The sequence below is a fragment of the Danaus plexippus genome, chromosome Z, assembly GCF_018135715.1.
Source record: "Danaus plexippus chromosome Z, MEX_DaPlex, whole genome shotgun sequence".
Classification (NCBI taxonomy): domain Eukaryota; kingdom Metazoa; phylum Arthropoda; class Insecta; order Lepidoptera; family Nymphalidae; genus Danaus; species Danaus plexippus.
The window spans coordinates 9,168,116-9,185,523 of record NC_083559.1 but is presented as its reverse complement, the minus strand read 5'-3'; the positions used below and the strand labels follow the sequence as shown (position 1 = coordinate 9,185,523).

The 17,408-nt window shown below is 28.5% G+C and overlaps 2 protein-coding genes across 2 annotated transcripts in view; one reads left to right on the top strand and one right to left on the bottom strand.

The window, feature by feature from the left end:
* Nucleotides 1-17,408, bottom strand: part of LOC116777707 (glycerol kinase) — a 160,495-nt gene that overhangs the window by 59,344 nt on the left and 83,743 nt on the right. The window lies entirely within an intron of this gene.
* LOC116777709 (probable cytochrome P450 305a1) lies at nucleotides 4,026-17,187 on the top strand. Its single transcript, XM_032671396.2, has 8 exons — nucleotides 4,026-4,180; nucleotides 11,750-12,004; nucleotides 12,102-12,320; nucleotides 15,105-15,286; nucleotides 15,369-15,465; nucleotides 15,900-16,077; nucleotides 16,253-16,512; nucleotides 16,939-17,187. The coding sequence occupies exons 1-8, from the start codon at nucleotides 4,093-4,095 to the stop codon at nucleotides 17,118-17,120; spliced, it is 1,461 nt and encodes a 486-aa protein (XP_032527287.2). The 5' UTR covers nucleotides 4,026-4,092; the 3' UTR covers nucleotides 17,121-17,187.

The window sequence follows — 17,408 nt, the reverse complement described above, 5'->3', positions numbered from 1 at the left end:
GAGATGTAGACAAATTTTTGAAGCCCGAAAGTAAATGTCATACAGATATTAAAGTAAGCGATCGAGTTTATTGCGAGACATTTTATTTATGTTAGAAAATCAATCATCAGCATAATCCATTATAGATGGTTATAAGGAGTTTGTAATATGAAGTTTCGTTTTACATGTGAGAAATTTCATAGAGTATTGCCGTACTATAAAATACTTGTCCATATTTGACATTCCAGTTGCGGGAGAACGTGAAATCTGTAGTGAAACGACATTGATTGATCCGATCACTGTTCCAATGTTATTGACCACGCAATGCGCATATAATTGTAGTCCATCAGTATATTGATGGTAGTGACAACTCAGTAGGAAGCGCTGAAGGTAATAAAATCGAAAACAGTAATGAACAGAGTGTGTCAGACAGGGCAACGCTGAAAGTTTCATTGCATCAACTAGAGAGGACACCGTAAATGTCGACAGATTGATGACGTTTCCGAAGATAGGAGAAGAACCATCTAGATGCATAGGATGGAAGATTACACTGATGTAGACTGCTACATCATGTTTGCACTGGCAAACAATAGGTCTATAGTATTACTGCAAGCCTATATTCTATAAGGGCAAGAATGGTGACCTTTTGGTCATACATACTTTGTCTGATATCCTCATGATCTTTAAAAGAGCCCTGAGGTACTAAACTCATACCGAAATCCTGATTATAAAGAGTTCAGGTGGTAGTATTTAGTAAAGAAATTTGAACAATTTTCTTTAAGACGAATGTCTTATACGAGTAATCTGTCTAGTTTGAATAAACATTGTTATTTTTAGGACGCTCTTTTTAAGTTAGTAAAATACACTAACATAAAATGATACTGAATACTATCAATTCCCGACAGGAAATCTATCAATTTATTTCAATTTGAACTACCCAACTGACGCTGTTGCAATTTGAACTTTATTGACAGTACCATTATTTTATCCGTATTATGGTGGTATATGTGCACCATTCTTATTTTTCTATATAATACTTAACATATTAGAGACAGTGACGCCTTCCAATAATTATGTAGGTATAACAAAGGATAACACTGATAGTTGTATTAATGTAGAACAAGTTTTTGTTTTAAACCTAGAAAGTATAAAAACATGTAAATTTTCCTTACTTTCCGTAACATTTTCTAGGTATACTACCATTGAATATTTTAATCATTCTGTGAAAGTTGTAGCATATTGTTACTTTGAATTTCTTATGGACTATAGAGTGTGGCATTGGCATATGATTTTTCATTTAATAGAAAGATATTTTCCGTTAAAGCTGGGAGTCCCCCATTGATAAAGTTGATAATTGCAATGATGGTTCAGAAGTCTTATATTAACAAAGATCTATATGTAAAAATCGTTAGATGTGTCAGTAGGTGTTATTTTTATATTTATGAGAAATGTAGAGTATAGATATTATACTGTATGAAATATTTTTTACAAATAAGCGAGGCAAAACGAAACGCCTTTGGCTTATTTGTTTTATAAACTTTGATAGTTTGGAAACACCAACAATCTAGAATACTTTTTAGAAGTTTTAAAAGCTATGCAAAAGTTTTCATTAAATTAATAAACATGATAGCTTTTAACATATTTTTCAGGTAGGTTACTTCAAAAATATAAATCAATCATTGTTCGGATTTCAAAACTGGATTGAAATTTGGTTCCATTGAATTCTATCATAATTTTTTACAGAAGAAAATATCAATACATCTAGAATAATATCATTTGGATAAAAAAAACTGGATTAAAGGCTACTCAAATCCACTTGTTTTTAGATTTTTTATGTTTGTGAAAACGTATTAAAAATATTTTTACATAAACTTTTATTTTGGCACTCTGAGTAAAATTTAATTTAAAATACATATGCACATTCATATTAAATGGCATTTATATATTTTTAAATATGGAGAATTTTATTTATAAACAAGTTATTTTCTTTTATTACATAAGACAAATCCTTTACAATAAAGTTAGAAGCACGTTTTGCGCTATCTTTAGCCTCACAATTTTACAATACTGGACTACGTTCAATATATAACTAACACATATAAGTTATCTATTCTGTCATTATGATTCAAAAAAATATAGCATAAATCCAAAATTGATTCAGTCAATATGATTTCTTTTACGATCATTTTTTTTTATAAAAAAAATGTATGTCCGATATTCGGATATAATGTCCATATTATATAATCATTCATTAATCATTTGAGTATGTATAAACATTTCGTACTAATTTAAGTATGTATGCATGATAATGTATTTTTGTTTCACTTTATAAATTTGTACATCTCTACCCTAAAATATAAAAATCCTATCGCACACTCAAAGGCCTACGACGAAATACCTGAGTCAATAGACATGTTAAATATACATTTGAGTAGGAATAGCCACAATACGAACGTGTTACTAAAGTATTTCTTTTTGATCATTATTCATTGTATCTTATATTTTTTATCTTCCATTTTAATTTTATTTTACATAGTAAGAAAGTGAAAATACTTCATGTCAGAATGAGGTCTATAAAAAATTACTGAAAGAACTTGCTTAGTTTAAGATTGAAGTTGAAGAATAAGTGGATGCCTCTGGGCGCTTAGAAGTTCAACTATGTGCAATTTATTTATACTATTTTTAATAAATTAATACAAAAAGTTAGGTATTTTGTAGCATTTAACGATTACTTGTTAGTATTTAGTGAATTTTAAAACTATTAGTGGAATTGGTTTTTAAAATACAATAAACATTTCATGTATTATTTATTTTTTCTGATTTAGTTTCGAATTAAAAATGTAGGATCTAAATTTTTTTCCCGGGTAAAGTGTAATTGAGTCTTTTCTAGAAAGTTTTATCTACATACCAGCCCGATTTTGGAAAATCAAACAATTTAGTTAGAAATTTTACTTAATGTTTATTTCAAGTATCAACAGGCCAAGCATAAAACAAAATTTTGCTATTTGTTTTATTTTTACATCGTTATTGAAAAACAAAAATTCGGGAAGGAGTTGAACCCAATTACTACAAATAATATCATACTAACTTACCTTTGAGTTCCTTTAGAAATTCCAAAAATTTTCAGATAGAGACGATTTTCACTTTAATTCGATGTTTATAAATAGAACTACTAAATAGGTTGATGTAAAATCATATAAGAAAAATTTATAAACAGCAATTTTTGTGTCAGATTTAATTTCCTTAATAATTACAGATTGTAAGAGTTTTTCTTTTTTCATTTGACAACATGCTTTATGTAAGTCTGGTCTCTGGCTCGGGCTCAAACAACGTTTTCAGAAATGTTATATCGCACTACGTTCCATTGTAAACCCAGTACTACACGTATTATATCAATATATATTTTATAGTAAATCAACAACGATTTTCTATTTGGACAATACTCTTCGAGAGGAATTAGTTGGCATTAGATAGAAATTGTACGTTTAAACATACTATAATATATAATATATATTGTAATTCTAGTAACTCATTGTTATTAGTCTTCGTTTAACAGCCTCTAACTATTAAAGAATTCAAGAATTAGGGACAATTTAAAATTAGGCATTGACAATTTAAATTTTTATGCTAAAAATTCAAATATGTATAAGTCAATAAAATCTTAGTAAATGCCCGTTTATTTTGCATAACTATCTTAACTTTTTACAAGAGAATGAGAACATGTATGGAGACAATTTTCAAACAGCTAAATATTTTTTTGTTCCTTAGTAGTCAAAGGAATGTGCGCTACTTCCATTTCCATAATTTGTTGAAGGATTGCAACATTTTGTTTCTCTGTCTCTCGTATTAGAAGTCACACGGGAATTAGATGATCTTCTTCAGTTTTATGTTATCGCTTATGAAACATTCCGAGAATCATTCGATCTCAAATTAATATCCCTTGCACCGGACGCGTTAACAACAAGTAACTAGAATATTGTTATAATCGATATCTCTAACACCTCTACGTTCGAACGATATTATTAGTGTATCTCACAATCGTCAAGCGCTGTCCACTACTTTGTACAGTCGCGCATCGGACGCAGCGGCGATTGTGCGCGTGATTACGCCGCGATGCTCGTTATTATTATTACGATACTTGCCGTGCTGCTCGCCGGTTACATAATCAAATCGTTCAAAAAGCCGCCTAAATTCCCTCCAGGTAATTTATTTTAAGTCGGTACATTAGTTAACGTTATAATTAGCCCGAGACATTGATCATTGGCACCGTCTTGTTAATTTATGTAACTGTTCATTCTAATTTTATGTCATAAACTTCACACCATGTGGTTACACGCATATGATAAACGATGTAATGATATTTACCTAAAATACACAGCCGGTTTTTTGCCATGTACCGATCTAAGAAGTTGTACATATGTTTTGAGACAATTTTGTTTGGAGATATCGATGGTGTTGAATAATTAATAAACATATCAATTAATTTAACTTTTACAAGATTTTGACTGGCACAGGATTGAGCTTGACAATGATTAATAAATCTGGTATCTGAAAATGTACTACAATGTACATTAGTAGGCACAGAAACAGCCATTCATGACCAGTCTGTAAAAATGGGATGTCATTGTTATCATACACTACGTTGTGATATTAATAATTTTAAAGAATATAGATTTTATAAGGTACTATTTACAACTTACGTCAGAAGTTTATGTGGGAATGGTCGACGACATAAGACATTTTGTGTCAGGGGTGGGTGAGGGTTTATCGCGTGTTATTAACCTAAAAAAAATCTGTTCTCGCGGTAAGGTGTTGGTAGAGGACAGAGTGGATTAAAAAAACAGTTCGTATATGCGAACAATTTTGTAAATGTACTACATTGTGGTATATTAATCTATACCTATCTATACTAAGTTTTTAAAATACAAATCTATATTTATGTTAAGTAAACAGCATCTGTAGATATATTTTGATAAAGTTGTAATAGCTCATAAAATGACAATCCCGATTTTAAGGAAATTATAGAGAATTCTAGAGAATAGAGAAGTCACGTAATACAAGTGATTATTGTATTTGCTTAAGAAATAAATTTAAAATAACCGTAAAGGATATCATTTCATTGTTTCGTAATGTTATGTAATAAATAATATAATTGATTCAATCAATATGATTTCTTTAACGAGCATTTTTTTTAAATATTTTTTTTTTAATTTCCTATATTTATTTATATACCGAAATCCTAAACAATGAAATAAGGCTTACATGTACTGAAATTGAAATTATGTACCTCGTAAATCGACAGCATTTATTTACTTTATTGTGTAATACCAGTTTTACTTATGCGAATAAGATTCATTGTTATTCTCTGTAATTTTAACATTATTTATAAGTGGTGTTTAGGTCATCATTTAAACAATATTAGGACAGAGGTAACAACACAGCTAAAATAAAAATCTCTAACTAAAGGTAAAGGTTGTTATCCAAACTATCTCAAATATTGATAGCTTGTTGTACCACGCTGTGGTTTCGATATTTGTCATCGCTTACTGATATTCTCGATCTCGATATTACTGTCACAGCAACCGTTATTAAACACGTTCAATGTATCGAACCGTCTAGAAATTTTACTGACAGCTTCGTGAACCACAACGTCCGCTGCAGTCTGTTTTTAACTATTCGATTGTTAAAATAAGCCGGAGTAATAAAAAAGTGTATGAGGATTTTTTAAGGCATTATCAATAAATGATTACTTGCTATAAAATTAAAATAATGACTTTTTGTTTTTAAATGAACTAAAAATGGTTAACTGCAAAATTAGTTAATGCTTTAAAGGTGCAATTTACTTAATTGAAGTTACTTCAAGAAAATTAAAGTAATTAACAGTTTATTTTTACTAGTCTATGTAGGTTCTTAATAATTTTCTTCTTAAAACATTTAAACTCTATGATTTTAATATCGCCATAAAGTATATAAAATTAAGGATATTTTTTAACCATATATATATTAAAAAAAAAGGTTGGTGCTGGTGTCTTCACTTTACACGTTCCACTCGTCACCATTATAGGTGCGAATTGATAGACAAGAAAAATTACAGAGAACGTAGTATAAACCTTAGATAATTACAAAATATGTTTGTTGTTGAAACATATGTATGAAAAGATATATAAAATATAAAAAAGATGTATGATAGAAAATGTAATTTCATTGGGACAATAAATGAATGAAAAGACATTAACTTAATATACAAGATAGCTCAATAAGTTATACATTTTTAACGAGACTTGTTTGGGTCAGCCTTATGAGTTTCGGACTTAAACCGATTTAGGAATTGGCATGTTATTTAACTGTATAATAGTAAATGTCCTGTAGTACATGACGGGTTAGTAGAAACAAAATGTATGGCAAGTTCCTTCTAAACTATATTAATTAATTACCTATTGTTGTTGAAATTTATAGATTGCTTGTGAGATTACTTAGTTGTATTCAAAAGAGGATAGGAAGCAATGTATTATTCAAGACAGACATAATCCTAATACATAAATTTCAATCTACAGTGTCAGTTTTTTTAAGGTTTTAATTTTCATGGGGTTTTAAAGATGTAACGAAACATTCAAGAATTTGTAATTCGGTCACGGCCGCAAGCGCACTGATTTCGGAAGACAGATACCTACCTATTTTTTCTACGAACACGTCCACATACATCATCTCCATTATTCATATATAATTTTATTACAACTCACTGCTCGATGAAAACTCAAATACTTATTAAAACGTCCATATCATTTTTTTTATACTGAATAAGGACCCCGAATAAATTACAGCAATAGATTTCAATTAGAGACCGCAGTGAGAGTGTTTAATCAATTCCACAAATTAGGTCATGGGTATTAAACAGGAAAATTTGAAGGTATGTTTGTTTATGTGATGTTTGTGTCTCTGTCAAGCCAAAACTACTTCCTAAATGTATTTTAACATAAGTGTACATTGTAGTATCATTTAGACTGTAGTTTCCACGGTAACACAGCTTAACTCTACTATTTTTTACATATTCGGGTGATACACAATATGGATCGCGTTACCGGTTGATTGCAAAATCCGTTTTTAAACACACATTTCGTTTTTCTCGAAATCCAAAGCCGGATTCCACTCCTGTAAAGTTGCTATATGCAAATTGTTAATCATGAAAAGTAACTAAAGTGTAAAATCCGAGGGAGTCATTTAGAAAAGACAAAAGACGTATTAATTTTCATAAAATAATGACTAGCTCTTCTAGGTCTTCGACAATAATGGAAATTCAACTTCTTCTGGCTATTATTATACCTATGTTTTTATTGCTTTACTTTTAAAGACTTAAATACTATTTTACAATCTTTTAATATTCTGAATTTTTACAATTGACATTTAGGTTTGTATTTGATATTATAACGATGGGGAAAGGAAATTGCGACGATGCCTAATTTTTTACTATCGGCTAACCAGTATTCTCTTTAGGAAAATTTAAAAAGCGCTCACGTGCAAACACATATTAACAGTTGAGGAATTTACTTCCATAGCATATACAAAGTCAAGCCGAATCGCATGACTTTCTACGCGTTGTTGTATTTTAACAAAGTGATCGATTAAAAAAAGACGTTTCTTAAATATTTTTTAACTCTATTTGACTCGAATGCCTTATAAATATTTTTTAGGATAAGAAACACCTATAATTTTATTTTATTTATATTTACGTTTGAAATATTATGTAATAAACAAATAAATATTTACATTATAAAGATGAACATATTAGTACACAAAGTATTGAAATCTGAATCTTATACTCATAGAGATATATTATGTAGTGCGTTTGGTTCCCACGGGGAACTATTATTAGTTTGACGTCAGCACTGTAACACGTTATAGGACACTTTGCTCATCTATGGCATTGCACCGGCGAAAATCGTTAACATTTTTCATATCGCCAGAATATGTAAACCTCAATTAGCAGATGAATAATTCTCAAAGTAAAAAAAATTGGGGATTTTTTTTTAGTTTGGTTGATTATATTTTAAAGGGAATTTCAGTATTATTAGTTTTCGACGAAAGTCAGCAAATGGCTGTGTATTAGGATGACAATGTATGATTCTATAGTAAGGATAGGTCAAGCAGAAATTTAGGTTGATTTAAGTAACATGTTTGATTTAAATAATGAAAAAGTATAATTAATAATAATTATATAAATACATTCCAAAAGCTAAGGAATGTTTAAATGAAAAAAAAAATGGAATATGTAGCATAAACTTCAATTATTTAAAAAAAAATAGTGAGTTGTAGATCACATATCATAAAAAAAAGGTTTAAAATATTATTGTCAACTGAATTTAGTTAAGAATTAGATTTGATTCTTAATGTATGCTTTTATTTAATATTGCAAACAATGTAGCATTTAACTACTTCCTAAAATTGCTTGACAATAAGGAATGTTTTGGAATAAGCAACAAGTTCATGAAATATACTTGCCTCTTACGGCTAAGTCGTGTCATCATAATATTAGTAAATAGTAAATAGGTAACATATATGATATTTGGTTCATACAAAATTGTTTTACAGGTAACTTATATAATTTTTTAATAAATGTGCAGCATAATGTGTTACCCATTAATAAGAAATCAATATTTTATCTGCGATTTTATTTTATTCTCTCTAATTAATTATAATTCAATAAGCAAATTCAATAACATACCAGAATAATACATAAAAATGTATTAATCTTAAGTAATAACATATGAAAGTTGCATATCATTACAATAAAACTTAATGTTTTAAGAATACATTTAACGGGAATAAATTTATATCTGTAATACACGCATCAAGGTCCCATTTTGAAATGTACTTGTTGGATGTCAAGCTAAAAGCCCTTAAAATAATAAGAAAAATTTTAATAGGGGTAAAGTAAAATTTAAAACAAGTTTTTTTTTAATGGATGTTGTAAATATCACAATATAGGCCAGCAGTATGATCTAGGGTACTAATAAGTTAACAACCAGAATTAGTAACTTTTTATAGCCCCAAACACAGAGAGAATTGTTAGTTTTTCAACCTAGAATTTAAAAAGACTGGGAAATCTTTTTTAACTTCCATACTAAACCTCCACCACTCTAATAACTGTTCCAGTGCTGGTAATGTTGGGATATTGGAGTGTCTTTTGGAATTTTACTAGAACGCTGAAATAAATATTATAGACATCTAACCTGTTAACAAGATATCAGCAAGTTTGCACCTAAGTGACAGCGGTTTCCAAAAACAAATCTAAATACCCAAACAATACAAAAGTAAAGTAATAATGTGATTTAAGTGACTGTGTGAACAATATTTTTGGACTACTATTTCAGGTTATTTGTTGTATTGCTAATTTCATAAGTAATTTCATTTTCAATTTTAGCTATGGATTTCTTTTTTTATTTTATTGACGTCTGACACTTTCCTCCTGTTTTTTAGGCAATGACAAATGTGACAGCCGTCAACTAACGTTTCGTAATTCGTAATTGTTATTATATAAATAATTAGCACTTTATTAGAATACTAAAAATATTTCAATAACTTTTAAATTGCCTTTTTTAAATTTTAGTAAGTGATATTTATAATATCTATGGGACATTAATGTTAATTCTTTGCTATAAATTTTATTTAAATCGCTTCCCTCATTGAATGTAGAGCAGGTAATAATATATTTTTCAAATATACATTATGATATAGCTATTTATAGTATTGGTTTTTATTTATTTCATTTATGTAGTAGCGGTTTAATTGTTTCTTTAAACTTATATATGTTTGATAAACTGTGAATTTGAAATTTCAACCGTTTTCAATGCGCTTTTTTTTACGATGGTTCTAAGATATATTTGGTTTAGATCGGTCCATTGGTGTAAGATTATCAACTCTTTTCCAAAATTATGTAAATGTAATATTATGTAATATCATACCAACTAAACTTTATCATAAAGTTCTGAGAAGTTGTTTCACCAGGGAAATCAGTCTAGATATATTTAGGTCCCATATAGCAACGTGTTCGGTTTATTTCCATTAGGCATTAAAATTGCTCAATATATTTAGGTGGCTGTTGATTGCTACAAATTGCACATCAAGCTCATCAAATACTATTGGAAGTGTTGATGTTAATCAGATAATATTGGTCCTGTAATTGACATTGGTTACCCTATTAAAACACATAAATTGTGTCGCACTTTTTGAAAATCTGTTTATATTTTCATCACTAAAATTGAAACCTTTTATTAAATTTTATAATCTTTGTTGAATTCGGTTCCACTCTATTATTTATCAGCATGTTCGAGCTGTTACCTGATATCCATTTTAAGCAAAAAAAAAATAACATTATTATTTTTAAACGCTGCGTCTTTTACATCCATTGCATCGGTATTTGTTTACTTACATTTTAGTTTTGCCTCTAGCTTCTATTTTAACCGGAAAGTGTACTGAATGAAATAATATTTAATAAAGATCTTCTTAGCGAAGAATTTAATAAAGTAAAATTTTACTACTATTAGTAGAACAACTACACACAGATTTAGATTTAGAACCCTTAAAATTATATATGAAAAGACTGTTGTGTTAAAATAGAGGGTAGTTATCTATTAAACTGTTATATAAATAATAATAATAAAAAAATCTCAAAGTTTTATTTGTCTCCATAAACTTTTGTGTCTTAGTAACTTTTGTGACTTAATAACTTTTGTGTTGTCGATAAATGTAACAATAGTATAAAAAATATATCAATATAAATTTAAACAATGATTTTCGCAGACAGTTTGATCGATAATTTACACCTAATAAAATCTTTAATTACCCATTATACTGGAAAAAAGGAACACCACAATACTATACATACTAGTAATTAGAAACAAATATTAAGATCAGCTCATAAAGTACTTGAATATAGTTCTCAATAAAATAATAAATCTTGTTTGTTTTAATATGTAAATTTTAGTTCAATAAACATATGAGGTACAATAGCGATATCGTAATAATTTGTATAAAACGAGGTAATGTAAATTTACAGTGTAAGGGTTAATTAACTTATTTATTGAATAAATTTATATTAATACGATTCGCACCCTAATCTTGAAAAATTCACTATGTTATTTCCGGAATAAAAATCGTCATAGGATCTCAATTTAAGACTGACAATTAAGTAAAGTACTATTAAGTATTATACTATTTAAGATCCTTAAGAAGATGAAATATCGACACTTGCTAAAAAGCAGCCTAACTAAATAAAAAAAAATGTTTAAGTTATATAGGTGGACTTTAACGATGTTTTTCCTTTACGATATCATACATATACTTACATAAAAAGTTTGTAAGTATGACTTTAATCTGCGGATCAAAGTAACAATCTTAAATTAATTCAATTTATAATTTCCGATACCTTTGACATTGATGTATTAAATACAAAAATCTGTAAGTAGAATTCTGAAAAACCAACATACATATATATTTCCATGTTAAAAGAAAATGTAAGATATACCGATATAAAAGAATCGTAAATATCAACACAAGTAGACGAACAATGCAACGGCTACTTGATCGCTGGTTAACTAACGAAAGAAAGACGATCAGTATAATATTATATCGATAACAATAGAGTCAATAAAATCTCATGTTGCATTTGAAACGAGTCAAGATTCAAGGAATGGATGAAATCAATTTATATTGTTATAATCAATTAGAAATGTTTAAAAAGGATTTTCATGAGAGAAAAATTAATATTTTGCAGGTCCAAAATGGTATCCTGTCGTAGGTTGCACCAAAATAGTAAACGAAATGTCTCGACAATATGGTTGTCAATGGAAGGGCTTATCAAATTTGGCGAAGCAATATTCAACTCAAGTTCTTGGTATAAAACTTGGTTTAGAACCGATAGTTGTGGTTTATGGAGATCATAACGTAAGAAGAGTGTTTACTGAAAAAGTATTTGAAGGGAGACCTAACAATTTCTTTTTACGTCTGCGTTGTTTAGGCAAAAAAATGGGTAAGAATTTACAGATTATTACTGAATTAACTAATTAATTTGTATTTAATCACTTTATATTAAAATTTATCACATAATTTATTAAAATCACTTACAGGTATCACTTTTGCCGATGGAGAACTTTGGAAGGAGCATAGACAATTTACAGTGAAACATTTAAAAAATGTTGGCTTTGGTAAAACTGCAATGGAGGGAGAAATACAAAGAGAACTACAGTACATTATACAGTATATAGATAATCACAACAATACACCTATAAATCCAAAAACAATACTTGCAATATCGGTGATGAATATTTTATGGAAATTTACGGCAGGTAAAAATTTAATATTACATTTTTTAAATTGAAATTAAGTGATTCTTTGCGATAATCTTTACTTTTTCCAGTTTTTAATAGAATGTTAAACAGTTTGTAATTAAACTTAACATCAATATTGATAAAGTTATAACAGGAGCATCCGCAGAAGAAGTTTCTGCTTGGTGCTTATAACACAATAACTCACTGCAAGTTTGAAACTACATTTGCTTTCACTATTAAATAACAGTAGTTTAGCCAAAATCAATATCTTGAAGTTCACGGTTAAGGTTATTATATAAGTTATTGTATATATATGTTTGAGAACTTAGTTACGTTGTTCATAAAGATGTAACTTTGGTAAGCCTCAAACAAACGACGTGCACTTTATAACCGGTGCCTTCACAGAATACATGAATATATAAGTTGTCTAATAAACACAGAAAGGTATTTTTTTAATGATTTATAAAGAGCATTTAGCGATGGTATTTACTAGACATGTGACATTAATTGAATAGATTTATATATTGGAATTTCTTTTTTTTTATACTATGTTTAATTTTTTTTATCGGTTTTATACCGATAGGTCGTTGAAAGACAAGATTCACGTTATAAATCTTATGATTTAGTTATTGAAACAACTTTTTTTACATTTAAGCTTAAAGGCGAAGTATTTGAAATAAAAATTTGCCCTCTGCTGTAAAAAAAAACTATTAGGAAATTTTGTTTAGTGACTTTGAAGTATCGTCTTGTCGTAGGTATTAAGTTATCCTAAATTATTTAGCTCAGAACAACTTCGTGAGACTTCATTTGCTGTGACATTTCTCTTAACTGGGAAATATAGGTTTTATTTGGCCTATTAAAATTGGTTTACGTCACTGAAGACTTTTTTGTCGCATTTGTAGGACCTTTTATACCATTTCAGACGTTATACTATGCCTAGATTAACTATTTGACCTCAACTACCGTGAAACGCCACAAATAAAACGCCAAAAATGTACATTTATATAAATACCGCAACATGTAAAGACCGTGTAACTCTAAAAAAGCTCTGTTCTGCGGCAAACGAATTCAAGTATGTTCTGTAGCTCTGAACATATTCTGTATATATTTTACTTAAAACAGATGTTGAACTATCAATGTTTTGAAAGCTGCTACAAAGAGAAATCTCTTTGTAAGATTTACAGTAACCTTGGATTATACAGTTTGAATACTATTGTATTTGAGTAAAACTTATACTATGGTAGCATATACTACTTTGACATTAACATTAAACTTGAAAATCTTTTGAAATACTTTCTCAAACTGTTGTGTAAACAACATTAATATCTTTGCATTTCGTTTGATAAGTGGGGGCACCAGAAGTCTGTATATTTACCTTCCTTTATCAATATAAATTTGATTTGTGTAGTTATGTCCTATATCAGATGGAGTTTGTTCTAGGAATCATAGTGTGTTACGGGCTTTTTTTATGAATGACAGTTTTGATCACTAGATAGTTCACAAGGAACCTTTCGCAAGTCTTTATATTTGAAAATAGTAATGACGGATATAGTACTAGACATTCAAGGCGCTGCTTATAGCAATGAGATCTTCCACTTCTTGGAAATAAAAAACCGTCTATGTATTGATATCATTATTATTTACGTGGTTGAACAAAAATTTATACACCAGAACAAATTATTAGGAAATTGAAGAGATTCGTTTATGAAAATACTTAATTACGGCGAATATAAATCATAATTATAAGACTTATCTAAAATATTATATGTTATTTATGGTATAATAGTATTTTGTTCCATGCCTGTAATAACTTTTTTGAAGATGCTCTAATTTAAATTCTGTTTTACATTATTTTTTTGTTTCTCAATTTCAATATTATTTTTTTGTAATTAAAAAATTTCATTTATTGTCGAAGAGTGTAAATATTGCATAAAATATTTTTTCTTTTTAATTGGCAAACTTAAAGTCTAGACTAGAAATGTTTAAATATTAATAATAAAAAAAAATAGGAGATATTTTGTAAAAACTCCTCTTGATGCTGTTTTTGGAACGGGTAATTTGTGTAACACATATAACTGATCTAAGTGTTAATGAAAGCCCTGTCAGCTAACGACTTCTAACATTCCCCGTTTATTTACGAACACACGCAATAAATTTCATTTCATTCTAAAATTTAATTATTTATTGAGATTTGAGACTTTTGAGAGTCATTTTAATAAAACTAATATTTTTCGGATTTCGAACTAATATTTTCGGATGCGAAATGTTATTCACATCGCGTCTGCCCGTGATCACGGTTGCTGAAAAGTAACCGAAACGTCGGGATTACGTAGTTTTTAAAGTAATAAAATTCGCGTAGTAAAACTGCGAAAAATATTAGTTTTATTATTTTTTTTGTTTTGTGGGTAAAAGCAACAGTTTTAAAAATAATTCTTCCTAGAAATGCTGTAGTCATAATAAAGCTAGATCCTTCGGGACCTTATAGATAGATTGATATATAATTGCTTGTTATTTTCTATATTTTTACAAATACAATAATATTATTTAAAAAAATTATGTCTAAAATTCTATTATTTTTAGAATTTTTTTTACTTATATTTGGTATATATGTTTTGTTTCGATGAAACCTTATTGACGATCAGATGAGTTAACAATTCTTGTTACAATTCCTGAAATTCCAAAAACATTTTTTTTTATTTTTAAATGAAAGATAAAGAGTTTCTTCAAAGAAGTAGGTTATAATAATTATTTTATAAATCTGTTTGACTAGTTTATTTATATACAGTTAATTTTATTTTTCAGGCGAACACATAAATATGGAACGTTTGATTTTTCTGTTAGATTTATTGAAAGCAAGATCTAAGGCTTTCACAATGGCCGGCGGTTGGTTGAATCAGTGGCCTTGGATTAGATTTTTGTTTCCCAATGGTAGTGGTTATAATCTTATAAGGAAGATAAACCAACAATTATCTGATATTATTGAAGTAATGTAATGGTTTATTACATCATTATTATATTCTCATCTAGCATGTCATTTATTTATTTTATTAATAAAAATCTTTTTAGGAGGCAATAGTAAAGCACAAAAATGAAAGCATTCCCGGAAACGATTTTATTTACATGTTTTTAAATAAGATAAAAGAAAATAGAGAATCTTTTACTGGTGAGTGTGACCTTTGCTTTGAATATAAAATACAGCTTCTGATTATAAAAGCTTTACTCGTTTCAAAGCGAAAGACTTATAAAAAATTATTTCTTACCGCGATGGAACGGTTAAGATATTAAATGAGTTTATTTGTAAAAGTTGATTGTCTTATTTTGTGACATTATATATAATAGGAATATCAAACTTTTGGTCGATTAAAATGTTTTGCTTTTAGATCGTTAGTCATTTTATATGTCAGTAAAAGACAATATCATGTCCTAAATGTTGGATTGGCTTGTTTTTTTTTACATACATATAAACTAAAAGATAGTATTAGAACAAATATATATAAATATTTTGGTGACTAACAAATCTTTCGTTATTTATATCATATGTGACGTTTGTACCTATACTAGTAAATATTTAAAGGATTTTTTGTTTTATAATTGTAGAGGAACAATTAAAGGTTATATGTCTGGACTTACTTATAGCGGGATCACAAACTACCAGTAATACTTTAGAATTTGCTATTCTCGGGGTATTACGAAATAAAATTATTCAGGAAAAGATTTTTAAAGAAATACATACTATACTTGGAAACAAAATGCCGTCCTGGTCAGATTCCAACAGGTAATACAGAATGATAATCAAAAAAGTGAATTATTGTTTCATTATGTTATATTGTTAATGTTATATGATTGCATATATTAATATAACGATGTAAATAGCTTAGAAAGCATATTGGAAATTTTAGCATTAAAGTATTTTTTGTAACATTAATTAAAAACGAAAATAATCTTTTCAGACTAGTGTATACAATGGCTTATCTTTATGAAATCCAAAGATATTTCACAATAGTCCCTTTAGCAGGTCCTCGACGGGTGTCGAAGGATGTGACTATGGATGATTTTTTAATACCAAAAGATACGACGGTACTTATATCCGTCGGCGATGTACATTTTGATCCAGAAATGTGGGAAGCTCCCGATAAGTTTATGCCTGAGAGATTTATTGATGATAAAGGGAAATTAACGAAAACCGAGAATATTTATCCGTTCGGTATAGGTGGGTTTTAGTATTTATTTACATTTCAGTTATTAATAAAGTGAAACCAATGTTGAATACTAATTAAATCGCGAACTACTACCAACAAAGTATTAACTTTTAGCATTATAGTACATGTGCGCTCAAGTGGAGGTAAATTTACATGTCAATGATCCAAATCCTATTTTTTTTTTACACAAAATATAAAAAAAAAAACGGCTAAGGATTGTCTTGTTTCCAATATTTTGTGATATAAGACATATTTTGTTTTTAATTATACATATACTTATACCTAGCTATTTGGTTTATGGTGGTTAATAAAATTAGGAAAGGTCGGTTTGATTGATGTTTTGATTAAACTATTTTATAAATAATATGATAAATTTGAGTTTCTAAACAAAATCAATACATCTGCAATTGAATTAAAAATTCCTTTCGTTTTTATAGGACGGAGACGCTGTCCAGGCGATGCTTTGGCAAAATCATTTATATTCATAGTATTTGTCGGAATACTCCAAAAATACCAGATAGTATGCAGAGATGATGAACTTCCGTCCGACGAGCCGATTGTTGGTCTCATATCTAGTGCGCGCCCATACACAGCGGAATTTAGAATGAGAAATACATAACTGGAATTAAAATGTTTGAAGTATGCAGAGAAATAAATTTATTAAATAAAGTATAATTTGCATAAAATTACAAATTTCCTTTACCTACATTTATAATAAGTAACAACAATTTGTTACGAATAAAAAATTTTCACGGGGAAATGCGCTTTAAAATATAAATTCTGTATATATACATGTACATTTTACTTATCTGGAGGTATGTTCGCTTTTATTAATTAAAAAGAACAAGCGGATAAAGTTTCAAAGTACGAGTAGCCCATCCGTATTCCTTTGAAAGTTAATTACTAT